Consider the following 21,913-nt stretch of genomic DNA (forward strand, 5'->3'; position numbering starts at 1 on the left):
TAAGATTGCATCAGTCCTCACTCATAGGGTGATCATGTGAGAGAGAGAGAGATTTCTTCTTCGCCTTCTCTCCACAAGCACCAAACTTGTTTGTGTGTGTGCGCAATCATCGATCAATTAGTTGCCAAGTAGAAACAGAGCTTTTGAGCAAGAAGAGTTGAAGAAGCTACAGAACCGGGCCTAATGGCGTTTGTGTCACGTCTACAGTCTACTTCTCTTATTCACTAGTCTACTCAAGCTTTGTATTTGTATTTGTAATGCGGGTCATATAGTTAAGTTGTAAAAGCGATAGTATAGTATAATAGGTTTGATTTCGCTGAATTTTTATTTAATACAACTAAAGACCAACAGTAAATAAGTCATATTTTGGAAAATAGGAGAATGATCGATTTCTATTATTGTATGCAACAACATTTTTTAGTTTTTGGATCACATTTTCCATCATCATACCCATTGTTGAAACAGTCATGATTGCATTCATAACCTTCATACTTTCCTGGCACACATGTAGCAATGCAAGGACCAGAGTTTGCTGCCTTGATCACTGCATGTACAAAATCCATTGTTAGTATTATCAGTAATAAAATATATATACATATATCTAAATTGAAGTTCTTACAAACACGTATACATGCTGTTACACATGGCGATTACCACTTCTATATTAAAAAATAAAAAAATTCAACTGTTGCTCTTATTATTTTCAATAATAATCAATTGGAAAAATATATTCAAACCCTCATACTTGATACGGCCAAAACGTTGTAGTTGGACAACGAAATTGCTAATGTCACTAGCAAAAAAAGGGCCACGAAGGTTTTTGTGATTGCCATTATATTTTCTCCAGTTTAGTTCTATTGAAAAAGATATAAAAATCATCCAAGCTTTTACTTTTATTTTAACCGTAAATGAATCTTCCATATTTGCTAATAAAAATTTTTGAGCAAGAAAAATTAATCTCAACTTTGACTTAAATTTAAAACGTATCATTAATATAACTTTGACTAAACTTTGTATAGAAACCAACACAAAATTCGAAAAAAGTAATTAATTTTTGTTAGAAAACGTAAAAACCCTGAAGGCAAAAAACCTCTGTGGATATGCATAGCATTTTTAGCTTGCAAACAATCCCATATACTTGGCTTTTTTTTCCCTATCTCATACGCTCTTAGAATGTATGTCAAGTTCCTTCTCTATTCTCTTACACTTAGCAAAACATTGTATGATTTTTGAACTAAAGACGCATTGGTTTCATAAATTCGGTGTTCTCTTAATGTATTTGATAGGTATGCAGAGTTTATGGAATTTCTTTGTAGCTTTTAACTGGCCACGTGATTTGAAAGTGTCCAAGAATCTAAATTCAACAATTTTATAATGACTATGAGAAAGTGAGAATCACAAAAAACAATACGACATAAACGACGCAACATTTGACAGATAATGCAAGGAAAGCAAAAGGTTTGTATAGACCTTAAGACTAATACAATTGTACTCCGTATTAATTATTCAGTTTCGTACCTTTCCTTTTTTTCGTCCTTGTTCAATAATCAATACTGTGTTTAATGATTTTAAGTAAGTTAGCCACTAATATTGAACTTAGTTTTGAACTCTTTCTTCCGTCGTTATGCTCTTTTTCTGCGTACGTCATCGATTAAATAGATTTTCTACAATGACGTCTCTCACTCCCTCTCTCCTACGCCACAGCATTTTGAGCACATGTCTTTGACTAACAAAAATTCCGTACAAACAAGACAGGAAATCTTATCAAACCATCTGATTTGTAAAGAAAAAAACTAAAAAAAAAAAAGAAAACATAACCAAAATGCCTCATAAGATTGCATCAGTCCTCACTCTTAGGCTCATTTTGATCATGTGTGAGAGATGTCTTCTTCGCCTCTCTCCACAGGCACCAAACTTGTTTGTGTGTGTGTGTGTGCTATCATCGATCAATTAGTTGCCAAGTAGAAACAGAGCTTTTGAGCAAGAACAGTTGAAGAAGCTACAGAGCCAGCCTAAATGGCGTTTGTGTCACGTCTACTTCTCTTATTCACTACCCTTCTCAAGCTTTGTATTTGTAATGCGAGTCTCTGCGCCACTAGGACCAACAGATTCGTCTTTGGTCTCAACAATCTCTATGCTCGCGGTTCTGCTCCTTCTGTTCCTCCTCTCCTGCCAAAAACATGAATTATTTTGTTTTGATTTATTACAAATACGGAAACGTATAAACAATTTTGTTGCAGCCTTGCACCATCATATTGCTTTGATTATAAAATATTTATACCTCGCGGAAAGGGTGTTCATCGGATTCAAGCATCCGCGCAACATGACTCATTCTAGGACGTTTCTCTGCTTCAGGATCGACGCATCTAAGCGAAACCAAAAGTGCACGTTTCAGAGCACTTTTGCTCGGTCTAGGTTCAAGTCTTGGATCCACAACTTCTTCGGCTCTTCTTGTTCCAACCATCATCTTTAGCCATTCAACAAGATTTACCTGCCAAAACACAAAACCCATTCAAGATTCCAAGAAATGAACATATTCATCACACTTTTTTCGATACAATGACACAATTTAATTAAGCCTCACCTCATTAGGAGGACGTCCATAATCAACTGGATCTCGTCCAGTTATAGCTTCAAGAAGCAAAACACCGAAGCTATATATATCGCTTTTTTCGTTTAACAGACCTGTATTAGCATATTCTGGTGCTACATATCTGAAACAATAATCAAAAGACAGCAATTATTTCTTTGTAAGGACATCATCTGCAGAAAACAATAATTAACTATTATGGCCTTAGGAGGGTACAAAGTTTTGGACTTTACCCAAAGGTTCCCATGACTCTGGTTGTGATGTGACTCTCACCAGAATCCAAGAGCTTTGCTAATCCAAAGTCAGAGAGTTTTGCATTAAACTCATCATCAATCAATATATTGCTTGCCTTTATATCTCTGTGGACCACTTTTGGTTCTATTGCTTCATGTAAATATGCAAGCCTGTAAAATAAAATTGTACAATTGCAGACCCTTTTAATATCCAATTAAAGGCAATTAACTTTACACAGACACTTAATAACCACTTACGCTTGTGCAGTACCAATAATGATCTTCATCCGTGCCTCCCAAGTGAGACTGCCATGTTGCCGCATAGCTCCATGTAGCCATTGTTCTAAGTTACCACTATTCACATACTCATAAACAAGCATCCTGCATTCATCATTTTCGATTAGACACTGTAAATAAAAATCATTCTTCTCCGGTGGTAGATAGATGTATAAAATTAATCGAGTAGACGAGTGAACCTCACCGATGAACTCCTTCTATGCAATATCCTAAAAGCCTAACAAGATTCTTGTGTCGTACATGACCAATAGCCTCAACTTCTACCCGGAATTCCTTCTCAGCTTGCCCTCTAGAGACCAAAATTGACAATGGGAATATTAAGGAAACGAAGCATTGGGATATAGGATTAACAAACATCTACTATTGCTATTGAAAACTTACAGATTGTTCAGGAGCTTCTTTACAGCAACCTCGGTACCATTTACGAGTTTACCTCTATAAACTACTCCATAACCACCCTCTCCGATCACATTCTCTGCTGCAAAACGGTTGGTGGCTAGCTCAAGATCCCTAAGAGTAAACCAGTGTCCCCAACCAAGATGGGATATTTCTGGTAAACCAACCAAAGGAGATGCTGTTACAAGTCCTCCATACTGTTTCCCAGCACTTCCAAATCCTCCTTCTTCACCGGAATGAGAACTACAAGCTCTCTCATGGTGATTCACAGAACTGCATTGGCTCAGAGTATCATTATCACTAGACTTGGTTCTTCCCAAGTGAGACATCATAGTTTTTCCAGAAATTCTGTCAGTGGATTTATCATTCATTGCGATGTATAAACTTTCAGGTTGAGGATTGTGACTCTGAAACCCAGCCTTGTCGACTCTGATATCTTTGGAGACATGTGGTATTTGGTTGAAAGGGAACTTGCTTGAAGATCTTCTCGATTTCCGGCGGAATGTGATCCATAGAGACAAGATGCAGAGAATCATAACTATGAATACTCCAACTACCAGGCAAACCCATACCCACAACTTCAAGCCCTTCAAACCAAAAAATGATATCTTCTTTGACATTTCAGCGTTTAAAGAACTGTCAGGTGGCATCTCCGGTTCTGTATCTAGTTGCCAAAAACCTTCTTTTTGCTTCTCTTGCAACTTCACTATAATCACCTACACAAACAAAGAGCATGTCTCAGATTTAAACACTTGCAAACATCACATAACGACTAAGGAGATATCAGACTTTCACACTTCTCATGTATACACGGAAACATAAATCCTAAAAGCAATGGAAGTGTTTAATTCAGTTTCTGTGTAACTCAAATCTGATGTCAGATGGAAGAACCTAGTGAACGTAAGTAAAAAGACCCTTCACACACAGAAACACCGAAATAGTAAAAAATAAAAACGCACACTTTATCAGTAATATAATTGCGGCATATCAACAAGCAAGTCATGGGCACTACGTGTCCCCACAAAGGATGGAAGTCGAGAAACAAGAGAATCCCGGCTTTTAAACCATTGAAAAAACATCACTTAAGTTTGAAGCAAGAGACAATTTAGAGAGAACATTCAGGGAAAAAAGAAACGTTTTTTCTTCTCATGAAACAAAAAAGAAAGAGCATAAATTTACATTAGAGTGTGGGGTTGCCCTTTTGATTTATCTTCATCTTAGAACAGAAGAAACAACGGTGAAAAAAAAAAGGCTCCATTTTTATTCTCCTTTGGAAGCAAACCTGAATGATAGTGGAATAGACAAAAACCACAGAAATCAATTGGCAAAGATATATACCAATGATGAATTCGAGATGAAGTTCCTCTTGAGAGCTTAGCTCTGAGTCCACCCAGAAGGGAATCGATTTAGGTTTATGATTTTTTAATAAAAAAATCTGAGCAAAATCAAAAGAATCATAATATATCAAGGAAGCGTATATAGAAATACAGAGTAATGGCTTATCGGAGAGAAAAAAAAAGTTTGGTGAAAATGGTTGGTGATATGTACTAAAGCTGGAAAGAAAGCTTTGTTTGCAATGGAGGAAACAAGAGAGAGAGAAAGAAGAGAGATAGAGAGAGAGTAGAGAGAGCAGTGAAGGTAAAGCAATGACAGTGGATTTGTCAACTGTGACATTTATAGCTGGTTGAAAAAAAAAAAAAGATTTTTAACAATTATTGTTAAAATAACCCACAAAAAAAATGAAGTGGATAGATCATAGAGATAGGGAGGCAAAGCACAGAAGAGGTAATTCCCAAAACACAGGCTTTGGGATTTTAGGTCTATTATTTATTCTTTTCTTTTTTTTTGTAGCAAGGATGGGTCTATTATTTATATTCTCACTCTTCAATAAGCCTTTTTTTTTCTTCCTTTCACATAATCACATGTCAAATTTGGATTCTATCTAAGTATGAAATTAAATTAATATTTTTGTTTACTTCAATAAGTTTTTCAGAAAATGGCTCATTCATTAAATTATTTATGATAAACATGTATTGAAGAAATTTTACTGTGATATTTGGCTCGAGAGAATAAATATGTATATTTATTTTGGGGAATGTTACAAACTCATAAGTAAAGAAACCAATGTGCCTTTCTTGGAGATAATGAATCCATGAGAGAGAGAGATTAAAAGCCTTTGATGGAGGCTTTACTTGAAGCATAACTTTTGGATAAAGTTTTTTCTTTTTCTTTTTTTTTGCCAAGAAAAATAACAAAAAAATCTTATCAGCTTTTTAACATAATTATAGTCATTTTAAGTCCCTAAGTATTATTATTAAAAAATTTGCACTTGCAATCTGGTCGTGGTCTTATTGGTTGATGGTGGGTGGGGTTTACAGGCAATGGCCAGGTTTTTGCAGAGAAAGAATGGCCAGTTTCCTGAATATTGTTGTTGCCGCCATGTGATCACGTGCTACTCACGTGTCTTACACCTCCTTTGAGTTAGATTCGTCCTCAGTATTATTCTCCCAAGTTTTGTGATGGAAAGTGGAAAAATAATAATGATTACTCTTGATCAATTATGTATACACTACAATGTTTTCCATGTGTTAAATTTATGCTCCTATTGACGCCGATTTGTCAAAATGCTTTTTTCTTTATAAACATCTAGTTATGTATATAATTATGTATATAATGAATCACATGGGTTTGATGCAAATAACCAAGTGTCATTAAAATCTGATCACAAATTCAAAAAACTTTCATATCTAATATCTAATGTGCAAAAGTTTGTTTTGGCAAATCAGACATCATAACAAACAAGAATAAAGGGTTCAAATCCCATGAAAAACAAAAGAGATTCACTCATCTAACAACTATTATTAATTTAGCTTATAAACTAAGTAGTTGAAATTCGCTTGAATTTAAGAAATTAGAAATATAAAATTTTGCTTCGATCATACATATACATTAATTTTAAGAATTTCTGAGAGTTTGGAGCTCGAAAACAACGGTAATACCCAGGCCGGATCTGAGAATTTGAGGGTTAGAAACAATTTAAGAACAAATATTTTTTTGTGATTTGAGGGCTGAAAAATTCGTAAATAACCAAAGAAAAATTTAGAGGCTATAGGCGGATGTTTCATCAGGCTGTTCCCAGATCCGGCCTTGGTAATACCTCAACATAAAACTTTAATTGGTGGGAGATATACATGTGAATCTCTCATAGTAGGGAGTTACGTAAAACATATAAATATAAGTGTTCAAAAATTAACTATCCAGTTTATATATCTAGAGCTACTTTCTTCTCCCATCATTTAGCATAGTGGAATTCCATCAACATATGAGAAACAGTGCAAACAATATAAAAGAAGTGACATAGGTAAGCCTCACTATAAAAGATAGTGTTTTCGAATTTTATTATACATAATTATCTCAAAATTTGTAGATACAATATATGTTTACTTCGATTACTGTTAATCTATTTGAGTATAGAAGAGAGCAAAACATTTTTTTCCTCAGGATGATATAGTTATTTACATCAACCCTTTTATGAAGTTGGCTTATGTTACGAAGTTGGCATATGTATTAAACAAATATATTCATGAGCAACCCTTTATGATCTAGTGTTGTAAGTTTTTGGATATCTTAGTCAATTAAATGTTAAAATTCTTACTTTGCTGTCTTTAATATAGATCTCAGTATGTAGTAATTTTGTGTCGTGATCTTTATTGCGGCAAAAATGAACTTGAAATTAGAGTTTAGTTGAAGCTTAGTATTTAGGGGTATTATGTTATAACTGAAATCATTCAACAAACACGACTCCATGGCCCAATGGATAAGGCGCTGGTCTACGAAACCAGAGACTCTGGGTTCGAACTCCAGTGGAGTCGTTTTTCCATTTTTTTTTTTTTTTTAAAATAAATCAAATTGAAGCGGTTATTTTGGTTCAGATATTCTTTTTTCCAAATAAAATTTGAAAACTTTCCTGGCCTCTCAAAAATCGGAAATTCCAGAGGAACAGTAAAGAAACAAAAAATCGAAATTTTGCAGTGGAAGTGTCAGCCTTTCTCTAGATCATGGCCTTGAATTTCTTCTCCGCTTCTCTTCATCCAATTTCGAACCCGATATCTTCTTCTTCTCCTTCTCCTTCTTCTTCTTCTTCTTCGTCTCGATCCAAGCAGAAGCACCTCCTTCTGCAACCATCTACTCCTCCAGCAACACGCGTACGTTCTGAGCGCGGCGAAAGCGGCGTCACCGACAATAACGACGATCCTTCTTCGTCTTATTTCTCTGGTACATGATCCGATTTCTGCTGTTTGATTCTCGTTTTCTCATGTCGATGAGCTTAGGTACTTCTGATTTCAAATGAGGGTTTTTGCGGGTCTCGTAAAGCTATGGACTTTTCCCAAATTGGTTCTTCGGTGAACTTGGGAATTGAGAAACAACTTTCTTCTATTGAGTTTTTATTAACAATCGATTCGTCTCCTTTCAGGTTCTTCTTCTTCTTCTTCCTCATCAGCACGGACACAACTAGATCTCCTCGAACAGCTAACTTCCACAAGCGACGGTACATGACTGCTACTTATTTACTCTTGTGCTTTGGTTTTTAACAAAATCGTAAAAGCGTTTTTCTATGAATCATCAGGTTACTTGAGTGATGGTGGTGGTGGTGGTGGTGGCTCGAGGGGACTCACAGTCCGTGACCAATTGGCTGGGCTTGTTGGCGACAGAGACGACGATTTCACCATTCCCTTGGGGAAAAACCTCAAAAAAGTGAGTCCTAAGTTCTTAACCACTTCTCAGAAAAGGAACATTAAGAGGCAAACCTACCTTAATGAGGTCTCTCAGAGGAATGATTCTGTTTTCTTTGCTACCATCGGTGCCTTTGTAATCATTCCACCTTTGTTGATCCTAGCGATCGCTATTTTGACTGGCTATGTTCAACTCTTCCCTTAATTAAGTATAATAAAAATCCATAATTTTGTCAAAATGAAAGATATCCAGTAATGAACAAAGCTTGTATAAATCTTTTCTTTTGAAGTCTCGGTTCTATGTGTTATTTGATTAGGATCTTCAAGTGTTACCTTGTGTACAGTTACTTTATGTGTATAATCTATAAGAGGTTATAAATCAGGCACATTTTGTGGGTGCAAATCCTAGCCTAGACCTCTTTGTATCATATAGTATATGGAAATTCTGTTGCTGGTAATTCCCTATGATCGAGAATGAAGGAGTTCCTAGGATTGCCAAGCAAACCAAATCCTCACTTAACCAAATGAATGTATTCTCGGCTGGGAAATTCCACACTGCGCCGTCTGCAAAAGCAACCCCGAGCTCAGGCAGCTGAATGTTGTTCTCCTCCACGCCAGACACGTTGAAGCAAGGATCTAGCACCGGGAAATCTCTAAACACCGGGTACTTGTCTTTCCCTTTCTCTGCAAACTTGTTCTTGATGATCTCATACGCTGGTTCCGTGAAGTAGCTTAAGGTTGTACCTGAATCAATGATGGTTCCACCAGCACCATCTGAAGAGATATTCCATGTTTCTTCAGGTATGTCCAGTGCTTCGCCGTTCACTAGAATGGATTTGATCTGTACATAGTAAAATGTCTCCACAGCATTTGTGTGGTTCACAAAAGATGTGAAATTCAAATTTGGGTGGTTCAGCAAGTCAATGTCTTCTCCAAAGATCAGCTTGCTGCTTACATTGGTGTCGCTGTTTCTATCGACAAGGCAATAAGAAAAGGAATGACCATAGAGAGATTGAAGCTGAGAAGAAAACGAAAGAGGTCCTCTTCCTAACCCAAGCAGACCTGAAGCACCACTGAACAGACCTCGGTTCCAATGGCCACAACCAAACATCATATTTTCCACCTTGTACTCTGAGCTTCCTCCCTCGGAGTTCGTGAGACTAACGGTGAATGTCTCAACCGCGAAATCTCCTGTGGTGTTTGATCTGTCTCCATACCAGTAGAAATAAGGGCATGATTGGTTATCCGACTTGCACTGTACTGGAGGATCTGGTGATGAGATGAGGCTGCATCTAGGGTCATTGCATGATATGTTCTTGAATGAAACAGACGCTTTCGGGTCATAAAAGGCGCCGTGTTGGTGGAAGCAGTCGTAGCAAGGAAGGCATTGGAGCCAGTTTAAATCACTCCCTGTGTCAAGAATCAATGAGAACTGTTTTGGTGGTGTTCCCACAAGCACGTCCATGAAGTATTCACCAGAACCGAGCGTCATACCAGACTCGAGTGTCGCCACCAGGTTCCCCGGTGAAGCTTCTGGAGCTCTCACCGGAGAAAGAACTGAGGTAATCTTCTTCTTAAAGATCTCGTTTTTCTGGCTCTGTGTTTTCTTAGCCCGTGTGTGAAGCGTCTGCATTCTTGTGAGGTCTTGGATTTTGAGATCGACAACTGATTGTGTTGTTCTCTTGGTTTCTTGTTTAATATCCCGGCGCTTTAGTTGAAACTTCACCGATTCTCCGGTATGATCCTTGGCAGGATCATGTCCTGTGAAGGAGAAACCGCAATCATTGCTTGTGTAAGAAGAAACAGAACTAGAACGCATCGAATCTTGGAAACTAAAGCCGTAAAAGGATGAAGAATCATGGTCATGTTTCTCGGAAAGGATTCTACAGTCACCAGAAAATGGTGTGATGATGAAGAAAATGAGGCCAAGAATAATGCTTAGTTTGGTCGACATCAATTAAGGTGCTTAGATTACTAATAAAACCATTAAAGAAATAAAAATGAACAAGAAAAGAGTGAGAGAGAGAGATCTCCGGCGACTATGGAGCTCGGAATAATACGGAAGAGCTTAGTGGGAAATTGCGAATAAATGAAGGAATGATCAAAGAGACAAAGGAGCTAACATAAAAGAGCAAGGGAAGTAGGATTTGCTGAAAGTCAACGAGCTCGAATTAACTAATTATACAAAATAAATATACAATTCAATTTCTCAAAATATATAAAATCGAGTTAGTAGAATATTGTAGGTGGTCTTTAGTGAGACCAGTTCAAACAAACGGAATTCTTAAACCTTTTCTTTTTTTTCAAATTCGTTCAAATTCTATGTGTAATTTATTATTCTACATATTTATAGCTGGTATTATACTAACTAGGTGAATATCCGCACGTAACGTGCGGATTTATCTTTTCAAATTTTTCGATTTTTTTGTTATATTTTTATAAAAGTTAATATAATCATCACTTATTATTTACTTATTTGTTAATATTTTATTCTAAATTTGTTTTTAAATATTAATTTAAAATATATATTGAATATTATTTAATAATCTAAAATTATATTAAAATTAATACATATCATTCAATATTTTTAATTAGTTATATCATAAATTTTTGTTTGACATTTACACAAATATTAATTAATAATTAATTAATAAAAAAAAATTGAAATCTTAATCATCATTTTATTTACTATTTATTAGTATTTTATTATAAATAATTTTAAAATTTAATTTTAACATCTTGAATATTATTAAATAATCAACAGTTATATAAAAATTAAATATATATCTATCAATATTTTTAATTAGTTATAACATAAATTTTTATTTAACATTAATATAAATGTTAGTTAATACAATTTTTTTCATATTCTTTAAGTGCTTATATAAATGTTAGTTAATACAAACTTTTCATATTTTTAAATGGTTTAAAATTTAATATTAAAATTTATTATTTAGTCAACTTCTCCAATGCTGATGTATTAAGTATATAGAGAAAGTTGATTGTCTTTTATATATATATAAAATACTTCAAAAGTAAATATTAAATAAGAATTTTGTCAAATTCAAATAGATTTTCATTTCATTATTGAGAAAAAATGGATTTTTATTTTTGCTGAAAAATACACCATTTGTTATTATAACATTACTTCGAAATTTCACCAAAATATTATGACGAAAGATAAATCGCAACTGTTATTGATCACATCAACATTCATCATAATCTTATGGTATTTATCAAATGATGATCTATAAATATCATATCGTAATATATCTATATTCAACAAGAAGCGGAGTGGCTATAATTTTTTGTTTCAACAAACACATTTTGTATTGATTAACTAGAGAGACTATAATATATATATATATATATATATATTTTCAGTAATTTTATTTTTATATAGTTATTGTTCTGATCAAATTCTATTTACTATTTACACAATATAGGGATTTTAAAATATAATTGGTTTTGATAGCTCTTTTGATAATCATATTTAGTTTTGTTGTATAGTTTTAGTCTTTTAGATGTGACTCCATTAATCAGAGAACATATATTTAACTGAGGTCACGTTAGGGATCAGACTATCATACTTTAATTGACTGTAGAAGAGTCTTCTTAAGTGTGTTTGACCGTGAGTAACCATATGTAAACAGTTATTCACATTCTTTATTTTAATTAATTAAAGATTGAGGTAAACCAACCTATGTTGGAAATGCACCAAAACTTTGGAAAACTTGAATACTTTTCCGTTGCAACACTATTTAGGAAATAAAACAAAATATCCGAATTTGACTTTGAGGATTGTGTGCAAGTGTAACGTGTTCCTAACCAGACTGAGATGAACAAACAGATTAACATTGACAGTATAATCGACACCAAACATTCATTTCTAAGTGTGCACGTAATTCCAATGTATCCTCATTTTTATCATTCAAAACTACCTTTCTTATTTTAAAAACAAATGGATCATAAATCATTGATAAGGATGTATTTCATCTCTTTTATAAAAAAAAAAGGGTATGTATCTCATCTCACACACATTTTTATCGGTGTTATTATATTGTAGCCGATTTGTTTGACGTCAACCATTTTTTGTTGTTGTTGTAAAGTGAAAGCATCATGAATAGTTTATCGGTTATCGGGAACAAATCAATCAAACAGAATGAACAAAAAATAAAAACAGTCTGCATAAGACACCTGGCGTAGCTAAATTCAAGGAAGATATTGTAAAGACTCCATCTTAATTACATGGTGAGTTTCGATTATTTGTTCAGAAATTTATAAAGAGAAACTATTTTTGTAAGATTTCACGTAATCGGATAACTTTAATTAATTGAGAAATCATATTGTCAAAGAGAGTACTCTTTCTTTAGACTATGGAATCTTGTTTAAGCAATTAAGCAATGAACCACATGCCATGTATGTTTCTGTACAGATTTTAAAAAACGAATAAGATTTCCAATTTTTTTTTATAAGAATCCATATACAACTCAAGAGAGAAAATGAGTAAAGATTTACCCGCTTTTCAATACTCAAAGTTATGATCTATTTGAAGGAAAATAAAATAAGATATTGATAATCTTATGAGATCGTCGTTGAAATAGCATTTGAAATATAAAACATTGTTACGGCCGTGATACGTTATTTTTTTCAATTAACAATCGCATCTATGAAAAATGTTTCCAAATGTTCTAAAAACTAAATGGATTGACATGTGACATCAGAAGACTTTTCCATATCTACTGAAATACAAATCTTAGTTTAATTACTAGTTTGAAGTCCTAAAGATGACTCTTAACTTCTATCTTGACCTAGAAACCTAATTGTCTACAGCTACCAACACTTTTACATATAAAGTGATGAAGTCTATATGATATGATTGTTGCGAACCATGCGGGTCAGGGGTCGGACGAAATTATAAGTGTGTGGGGGTGCAACCACCGGAGCTACATTATTGTAATTGTAATAATTATTAGCGATGTACATGTGCCGTTTCATTTACTACCTCACCACCCACTTTTCTCACCCCTCTCTATAACCAAAATTTAATGTCCCTTTTTGGACCGACCACTTCCACACTATTTCTTCTACTCTCTTTTCTTTTTTGTTTGCCTTGTCCATATTCCCTTATTTGTGTTGTTTTTTTTTAATGACCTATAATACCCTTATAATATAACAGATTTCTCACCTTCACAATACATTACTACATTTTATGATATACAGAGAGATGCATAAAGAGTTATTGCATGCATCTTACACGAATCCACATCATTGGTAGATGGGAGCCTTACTTATATCATATTTTATTTATAGGTAAAGTTATTTTTGTCTATGATTTAAAGTTGGAACATTATTCATTTTGAAAAACCTCATTTCTAGCCGGAATTTGTAGTTATTCAGCGGTTTCACTTATATACTACCTTCTCATTACTAGAATTCAACCACATTTGAATGAGGTATTGTAGGGTTGTGAAAAAAAAAATAGCCCATCTAATTTTTAGGTACATATCTGTTGATGAGCGCAGTGAGCATGCACGCATTATATCATACACCTAAAAAGCTTCTAATTCAATAAATACATCCAGCTGCACTTCAAAAAATATTATAGTTGTATATACTTCCAACTCTATCCTGTTTTTTATTTGGTTCTTTAATCAAGTTTATATATAGATAAACAAAAGTCACTCAATTATGCTTTTTTAAAGAATATTCAAATAACGACAATATCTTAAATTCTAAGTTCTTAAAAACAAAAACAAAAACAATAACCATTTGATTCTATATATACCACCGAATTCGAACAACTTATAGTACACTGAAATTAACCCAATTTATATACAAGAATTCGTACATATCTTGCAATAAGCATATTAAATAGTAAATGCTCCATATAATTGTATATATACTGATGAAATTCCTAGGTAGAATCGCCGTCTAGCTAAGCAAGTTGTTGGTATGGCAGCACATTATTTATCTGCATCAACATTATGCATTATTTTTACCACTCTTATCTCCATCGTCGGAGCAAAAGTCCCGGCGATCATTGTCTTCGGCGACTCTTCCGTAGACTCCGGCAATAACAACTTCATAGATACCATGGCTCGAGCCAATTTCCAACCTTACGGTCGCGACTACCCCGGCGGCCACCCCACCGGCCGCTTCTGCAACGGCCGTCTCTCGTCTGATTTCACTTCCGAGGCTTACGGTCTTAAACCGACCGTGCCGGCCTATCTAGATCCGTCCTACAATATCTCTGATTTCGCCACCGGAGTTTGCTTCGCCTCTGCCGGCACCGGTTATGACAATTCCACCGCCGGAGTGCTAGTAAGTCCTCATTTTCACGACCTAATATCAACTGATTCTTGCGTTACAAGTAACGCCGAAATGATTAACTCTTTTAACGTTTTAGGGCGTGATTCCTTTATGGAAAGAAGTCGAGTACTATAAGGAATACCAACACAAACTCGCGGCCTATCTCGGACACCGAAAAGCCGCATATATCATCCGAGAGTCGCTGTACTTAGTCAGCATAGGAACCAACGATTTCCTAGAGAACTATTACACATTACCGGACAGGAGATCTCAGTTCAGCATCAGTCAGTACCAAGACTTCCTCATCGGTATCGCAGAGGTGTTCTTAAAGGATCTTTACAAACTAGGTGCTCGGAAAATGTCTTTCACCGGAATCTCTCCAATGGGATGTTTGCCACTGGAAAGAGCGACGAATCTTGACGACCCTTTTAGCTGTACTCGGAGTTTCAATGACTTGGCGATCGATTTCAATGGGAGATTGAGAATGTTAGTGAGGAAACTGAATAAAGAGCTTATTGGAATGAGGATTTATTTTGCTAATCCTTATGATATCATTTGGGATATTGTTACCAAACCATCACGTTACGGTCTAGAAGTGTCTAGTTCTGCGTGTTGCGGCACGGGATTGTTCGAGATGGGATTTCTTTGCGGCCAGGACAATCCGTTAACTTGTAGTGATGCAAATAAGTTCGTTTTCTGGGACGCTTTTCACCCGACCGAGAAGACTAATCAGATTGTGTCTGGTTACTTCTTTAAACATCTCAAGAATCTATTTCACTGATCCTAATTCGATTCTCTGTGAGTGTACTCATTTATATGTAGCCCGATTCATTTTCCAGTATTAGAGAATATTCTTTCTTTGAATGGAAGTGAAGACTCAGTGGATTAATCAAAGAAAGAAAATGAAAATGAGGAGAGAAAAATGACGGGTTGCTTGATCAACAAGAAGAATAAGACAAAAGTTCTCTGTCTTTACAGTGTTGATTTTATTTTGTAATTTCGTCTTAAATGTGATTTTTAATATTCTTTTCGTTTTAAATATTTTTTTGCTGAATTCTTTTCGTTTTAAATATTGAACTGATATTATATAGGTGAGTAGTGTCGACATACGTATAGTATTATTTTATCCTTTATACAAAGCTCAAAAAAGGAGATAAAAAGGAAACTAAATTATTACAAGTGTTGAGTGTTGCCATCTATAACAGATCTAAGTTCATCCCAACTTGCTGCGTCTCCGATGAAATCTCCACCGTTGATGTTGCAGAAACTCAGGAAGTTAGTATCATAACAAGTATATGTCGGTTGATTGAAACCAACCGTATGTTGGTTCCAATAAGCGGTCTGCGTCTGTGGCTGAAGTGTCGGCTCTTGTAGCTTGTGGGGCAAGGAATCTACGACGCGGTGGTGGCTGGTATGATCAGAATCTAAGCTGCTTGTCTTAGAACACGAATCAGTTAAGGTGATAACCGGTTTACGGTTCGGTTGTACGCTGGTCGGGTTTCGATGCTGTGTGACTCGTTTGAAGATTCTGCATAGTGTCCATACCTCCTACGAAAAACAAGACGGACCCCATTATTAGTATTATTTTTTTTAATGATATTGTCCATAAAGCAATTTATGATATTGCGTTTATATAATAATATGATTCTTTTTATTCAGAAAAAAAAAAAAACATAACTGTCCAGTGTTATTGAATGAATCGATATTTTACTAAGATAATCCGATTCGAACCACAATAGCTACTCGAATCCCTTTTGATTCAAAGGGAAATACCTAAAGTCATAAACTAATGGGTGATATATTATAGTGGCTATAATTTTGCTGACTAAAACCAAATTTCAATTTCAAACGGATGTACACCTTATATTCCATAAAACGATTTTTAAGGAAACAAAATAGTCTATTGTGGACGTTTTCACGTATTTTGGAAATTAATTTCATCTTTCTTCTCATGATTTTAGTGTAAATTGGTATTTTAGGTTAGAGTCCAGTCTAGCTAGTTTTAACTTCTTTTAAAAAGTCGGTCCCATTTGGAAGAAAAAAAAATATGTGATGAATACTAGCTCGTATGGAATCATGCATTCGTGACTGACTTTTTAAAGCATTTAATAACCACGATTATAAGAAAATTGTCTCGCTAAAAATGGACAAGATGGTTTAGCCTGATGCATACCTTTCTTGGTTAAATAAACCGGTTTGTTTTTTCATTAAACAATGTGGACTAACACAAGAAAAATAAATACTCAAAGGAAACTCACTGCTTGTTCAGCTGGCGAGTCAGATTTTGTGGTGGCAGGGAGGCGGAATTCATGCATCATCCAATCGGTTTTGGTGCCTTTACCGGCTGAACCAAGGTAGTAAACCAAAGATTTCTTGAGACCAACGCAGACCAGATTGGAGTAAATCGGTTTATCAATACCGGTGGCTTTCCAGAAACCTGAACCGGTGACCCGGTTCGGTCTAACGCTATTCCTGTATTTTCTGCCTCTCATGCAGAAGAAGTACCACTCCTTTTCCTTGACGTTGCTCACTCCTAATAAAATCCATTATAAATGTTCATATTAATTTGTCTCTTTCGTGAAAATTTATATATAGAAAAAAAGAAATTAAAACACGTTCACTCTTGGCAAAGAAAACACATTATAATTCCAGACATTAGACACATTATGGAGTAGATTTTTTTCTTTGAACAATAAAAAGAAGAGTTTATGAAGTAGATCTATTATGTATATGTTATTCATATAAATGGTCCCATATCTTTTGCATAGTTGTCTTCTATAAAACCAAAAATGACCGTCAGATTTTTTTTTTATTATATGATATATATATATATATATATTTAGTTGACTAATTAATAAGGTGTTCAATTCAGATTATGATTTTTAAAAATTCGGTTTAAATAGTTTCAATTAATTCAGCAGGGTGTTGAATCCAAGTTATTTTGGTTTTTGGTTTGAGACACTAGATTCGATTATCTAATTTCTTTACTGAAACATGACCAGATATCTATCTCTCTATTTGCGTTTTGTTTTATTTTGATATATATTGAAAAAGAAACTTAATCGATTTTTCAGGTAGATTTTATTCTCTTTTGTATCGCTTTGATCCGTTCTGATGATGAACATCCCAATTAGTAATTACTATCCTATCATTGGAGTAAGAAGCGAAAAGAAAAAACAAATCACTTCTTTCTAAATGATCAATAATAGGTCCCCAAAAAAAAGGATATCAATAACTATAACTATAAAAAGAGTGATCTATTATAAAAACACTTACTAGGAAGATCCCAAGGATCGAACTTATAGATATCGATCTGTTTGATAAGCTCGAGTCTGATGGGTTTGTTCTCTACTTTTCTTCGAAGGTAATATCCTAAAAGTTCTTCGTCCGTTGGATGAAATCTGAATCCAGGAAGCGTTGTTTCATCTTCTTCTTCTTCATGCTCCCTACCGTCACCACTCATCTTCACTACATCGACCTCTTTATATCACCAATCAAGTCTCTCTGAATAAAAAGTTATCTATGCATATATATAGGTAAATGTTTATCAATTAATGAGTATTTTTATGCCGTTTAATTGGTGCTGGGTCAATTACGACTGACTTTGACTATAATATTATACACACAACATCTTAATGAAACCCCATACTAATTTAATATTACTGCTATTATAGAATCCAACCGAATATATAGATTGTTTTGATATCAAAACAAGTATACATGCTCTAAAATTAAGTTAAGTGGAAGTTGTGTTTCAAAAAAAAAAAGAGAGGATATTTCGATATCAAAACAAATATATATATATATAGGATATCTAAATTAGTTTTTAAAGTTTGTGAACTTTTCAAAAACAAATATGTTACATAATTTAAATAATTACTTACATTTTAATTTGATAACGAAACAAAAATAGTGTTACATATAAGTTATATATTATCGAGGTCGTAAGTATGCAGAAAAGTCCAGGGAAATGAAAGATAATTTTTATTTTTTTTACATTAAATGGAAAATAATTAGATCACTGATTGCAATAAATTTGTGTATGATGTAATGTAATATCATCGAAATTCAAATACGTCGTTATCCGTAGTTGTTACGTATATATACAGTAATTATAACAAATTAAAACTGTAATTTCAATTTCAATACATACGTATAAGTGAATTCACGTGCTTTGACCATATTATAAGGTTCCAAAATATTGAGAAGATGTTAAATATATAAAATAAGATTCTCATACGAACCAAAAGATAACTTTTAAATATGCCTCTTCTTTTGATAGCCGGGGAGCCAAACACGAACGTCGATGGTAGACCAAATCAATTAAATAATAACCATTCTTCTATCATCAACTTCAACTGTATTCTAAACTCCAAAGTGTTAGCTACACTTAAATAGTGAAAGCCTCAAAATCTAGATCTGATTGATTGACTTGTTTTGTTATAAATCAAAATATTTGATATAACTATTTTGTAGACCTAAACATACAATTTCTATATTAAAAAAAAAACATACAATTTTCTGTAGATTTTTTTTTAACTAAAACAAGATTACAAACAAAATAAGAAAGAACATAGTAAATAATATCGAATAGACAAAACAAACCGAACCAGTGTGTTATTACGAAACAAAGCCTAATGGAATAGAACGAACGCGGAGGAAATAGAATGTTATTAATTATCGTTGTTTGTCGAGCAACAAATGGCAGATAGTTTTACTGAACCTTTTGTCATCATCAAAACTCATAAACACTTTTATTGAACCTTCTGCTCTAGAGAAGAAATACAGATAGTAATTTCACATTTTTTGTCCCTCCCAAAATTTTTTTTGGAAGATTACAGACTTACAGTTTTATATATTCTGACGACACCATTTCTACTCAATACAAAAATAGTTCTTATAGTTTCCGATTGGAGCGTTGCTAAATCAGAAATTGGTAGCTCTATAGTAAATCATGCATGAGATAAAGGTATTTTTTGTCAAAAAATGAGGTAAAGGTGACGTCTACATGATTTCATTTGTTATAAGCCATTCCAATTAACATTATCTTACAAGAACGTAACATAGTTTTTAATGATTAGTTAAATAGTCTATGGTAGTGTGTAGAAGTCGAGATGACAAAGTTAGTAATTCTCAAAGCTAATATTATACGTATTTAGCGAGAACAATAATTTATATTTCGAAATTTGAGTATTTTTAGCATTTTGCCTATTGGTTATTATCACAAAAATAAAAAATGATAAAGATGTAAAAATTACGAGTATTATAAGGATTGGTTTTTGTATTGTGGGGATGTGTTTTACAGATTGTTTTGTTATTTTTACTTTCTAAGTAATTAGCGAGCAAAAACCAAAAACATAAAGAAGAAGCTTTATTATAGGTCATACAAAGCAAAAAAGAAACAAACAAAAAAGGTTGAAGTTCGATTAAGTTTAAAACGACAGCATTGGAAAACTATTTATCAAACGATAACTTAGCTCTTGTGCCAAATGGGAAAGTGACCTATTTGATCTGTAAAACATTCAAAGTCCAGATTTTGACTGTTGAATATTATCATAATAAATACATTAAAGAAATAAGTAGTAAAAGTTTGCTTAACATTTAGACCCCAAAAAAAAGTAGTACTACGAATCCAATCTTCTTGGGATGACAAAACAAATAAAACTTTTCAAATGAAGAAGAGAGTCAAAGGAACATAATATCTAATTTTTCAACTCCATAACCTTTCTGAGTTTCTTTTTCTATTATTAACGACCTTTTTAAAATTTCTTCGATATACAAAGAGGGAAACTTTGAATTGGATCCACCAGTATCAGGTTTCTGTAAAGGGTATGTTCATACTCTTACAAAGAAAAAAAGTAAATCCCAAACAAAATTAGAAAGACAGCGACTGCGCAAGAAAAGTCGACATTTGTTATTTCCATGCCTGAAAAAACTTTCGGTGCGACGGAAAGAATAACCGTCGATTCTCCGCCGCCATGCAGCCGTCACCTGCCTGAAGGCTTCACACTGCTTACAAAAGTGGTTGTCTTTTGTTTCTTTTGCTCCCCCTAAAATTTTGGGCCTTTTTCTTCTAACAAAAAATTGGGTTTCTTTGGACTTTTATCCACAGGCCCTTATTACAAACTTTCGTAACTGTATAATTCGTATTCCGAAGCGTGTATTGCAAGGTTGTTCACTACTCGGTTAGATTATCTATATATGGTTGAACTGAATATCTGCCAGATCAAAGTTACTCCTTATTTATCTTCCCAATATCTTTGGACAAGAACCTTCGTTGAAGGCCATGATTCCGGTGACTTGATTGCTGATGTAGAAGGCGTATTTGGCATCCGTTTCAAACAAAACATGAGTGAACCGAGTCTAATTCACACTCTCCATTGCCCATTTGATCCGAACTTATGCATGAAGACTTGGGGACTGCGTTGGTATAGCTTTAAGTCCAATCTATATATCACAGTCCACGTGAGTCTCTCAAAACCAAGCCCCATCGACTTACACGCGCATCTTTCTTCCATGCTCCATAATCGTTACACGTTAAGACAGCTATGGATGGAGGAGACTCAGAAGACCACTTACACTATTCAATACTTGTTATGTTGTCATTATTATGTCTGCTCCGTTTATTTGTGCCGTTTGTCCGGCTACAACATTATGTTTTTTGAATAATTAAAGAAGGCTAATTGGCTATCACAGTTTAAATCTAAGAAATAATCTTGAAGTTCATATCAAAATAAAGTTTTTGAAATAATGTTTCTAGAGATTGATTGATTAAATTTTTATCTTCACGGTGCAATTAAGAGAAAATGTACCTTTACCCAAAACAAAAATTATATATATATATATATAAAATGATGGAGTATTATAATCAATTGTGATGATGTTAGAAGTAGAATCCGAGAAGCGGTGTGGGATGTGGTCCACGAAGGTCCACGAATAGTTCTTATTACGACAACGGAATTAAATGCAAAACGATATATAAATCAAAAGAAGAACACTAGATCTTTTTCAAAATCACAAAACAGAACAAAACTGCAAAACAGAATTTGCAAGTTTATCAAAAAACAAAAGTTATTGAAAGGCAACTAGTGAAGATGCATAAGAATGCTCGGGTAAATTAATATCCATAGAATCCGGTCCGTTAAATGCGATTTGATCTATTGAGACTTTTCTCCCTCAAATTCGATGATTTTACTCAGATAATACTTCGGCCCTGATTTCATTACATCGTTGATAACCCAAAAAAAAAACCGTAATTTGATTTGGCGGATAGTGACTAAAAACGTCAGCTTTATAAAATAAATATTTAAGTTGAGAGAAAGAAGCCAAACGAGTTGTGATTTGTCAAAAAC

General features: G+C 34.1%; 5 protein-coding genes and 1 non-coding gene across 7 annotated transcripts; 3 read left to right on the forward strand and 3 right to left on the reverse strand.

Annotated features, from left to right (window-relative positions):
- Positions 1-1,690: 1,690 nt before the first annotated feature.
- Positions 1,691-5,134, reverse strand: LOC18026748 (probable receptor-like protein kinase At2g42960). 2 transcript variants are annotated; one of them, XM_024148216.1, is made up of 8 exons: positions 4,855-5,134; positions 3,502-4,232; positions 3,305-3,409; positions 3,082-3,204; positions 2,824-2,994; positions 2,585-2,714; positions 2,282-2,491; positions 1,691-2,169 (listed from the first exon to the last, which is right to left on the reverse strand). In XM_024148216.1, the coding sequence occupies exons 2-8, from the start codon at positions 4,164-4,166 to the stop codon at positions 2,044-2,046; spliced, it is 1,530 nt and encodes a 509-aa protein (XP_024003984.1). In that variant the 5' UTR covers positions 4,167-4,232; positions 4,855-5,134; the 3' UTR covers positions 1,691-2,043. The 2 variants fall into 2 exon arrangements, with proteins under 2 accessions (XP_024003984.1, XP_006411569.2); XM_006411506.2 differs by having other exon boundaries at positions 4,696-5,134.
- A 2,181-nt stretch (positions 5,135-7,315) lies between these two features.
- TRNAR-ACG lies at positions 7,316-7,388 on the forward strand. Its single transcript has one exon. It is a non-coding gene; the product is annotated as a tRNA-Arg (tRNA).
- A 63-nt stretch (positions 7,389-7,451) lies between these two features.
- LOC18026749 (putative protein TPRXL) lies at positions 7,452-8,481 on the forward strand. Its single transcript, XM_006411508.2, has 3 exons — positions 7,452-7,791; positions 7,991-8,065; positions 8,144-8,481. The coding sequence occupies exons 1-3, from the start codon at positions 7,575-7,577 to the stop codon at positions 8,452-8,454; spliced, it is 603 nt and encodes a 200-aa protein (XP_006411571.1). The 5' UTR covers positions 7,452-7,574; the 3' UTR covers positions 8,455-8,481.
- A 9-nt stretch (positions 8,482-8,490) lies between these two features.
- Positions 8,491-10,217, reverse strand: LOC18026751 (aspartic proteinase CDR1). The gene has a single exon (XM_006411507.2). It carries the CDS (start codon positions 10,201-10,203, stop codon positions 8,629-8,631), a length of 1,575 nt encoding a protein of 524 aa, XP_006411570.1. The 5' UTR covers positions 10,204-10,217; the 3' UTR covers positions 8,491-8,628.
- A 3,974-nt stretch (positions 10,218-14,191) lies between these two features.
- LOC18026750 (GDSL esterase/lipase At2g42990) lies at positions 14,192-15,559 on the forward strand. The gene is made up of 2 exons (XM_006411509.2): positions 14,192-14,573; positions 14,659-15,559. The coding sequence occupies exons 1-2, from the start codon at positions 14,205-14,207 to the stop codon at positions 15,340-15,342; spliced, it is 1,053 nt and encodes a 350-aa protein (XP_006411572.1). The 5' UTR covers positions 14,192-14,204; the 3' UTR covers positions 15,343-15,559.
- A 96-nt stretch (positions 15,560-15,655) lies between these two features.
- Positions 15,656-18,064, reverse strand: LOC18026752 (transcription factor JUNGBRUNNEN 1). The gene is made up of 3 exons (XM_006411510.2): positions 17,838-18,064; positions 16,820-17,094; positions 15,656-16,109 (listed from the first exon to the last, which is right to left on the reverse strand). Exons 1-3 carry the CDS (start codon positions 18,022-18,024, stop codon positions 15,735-15,737), a joined length of 837 nt encoding a protein of 278 aa, XP_006411573.1. The 5' UTR covers positions 18,025-18,064; the 3' UTR covers positions 15,656-15,734.
- Between the last annotated feature and the right edge of the window lie 3,849 nt (positions 18,065-21,913).

The sequence above is a fragment of the Eutrema salsugineum genome, unplaced genomic scaffold, assembly GCF_000478725.1.
Source record: "Eutrema salsugineum unplaced genomic scaffold, Eutsalg1_0 scaffold_10, whole genome shotgun sequence".
Taxonomy (NCBI): Eukaryota; Viridiplantae; Streptophyta; class Magnoliopsida; order Brassicales; family Brassicaceae; genus Eutrema; species Eutrema salsugineum.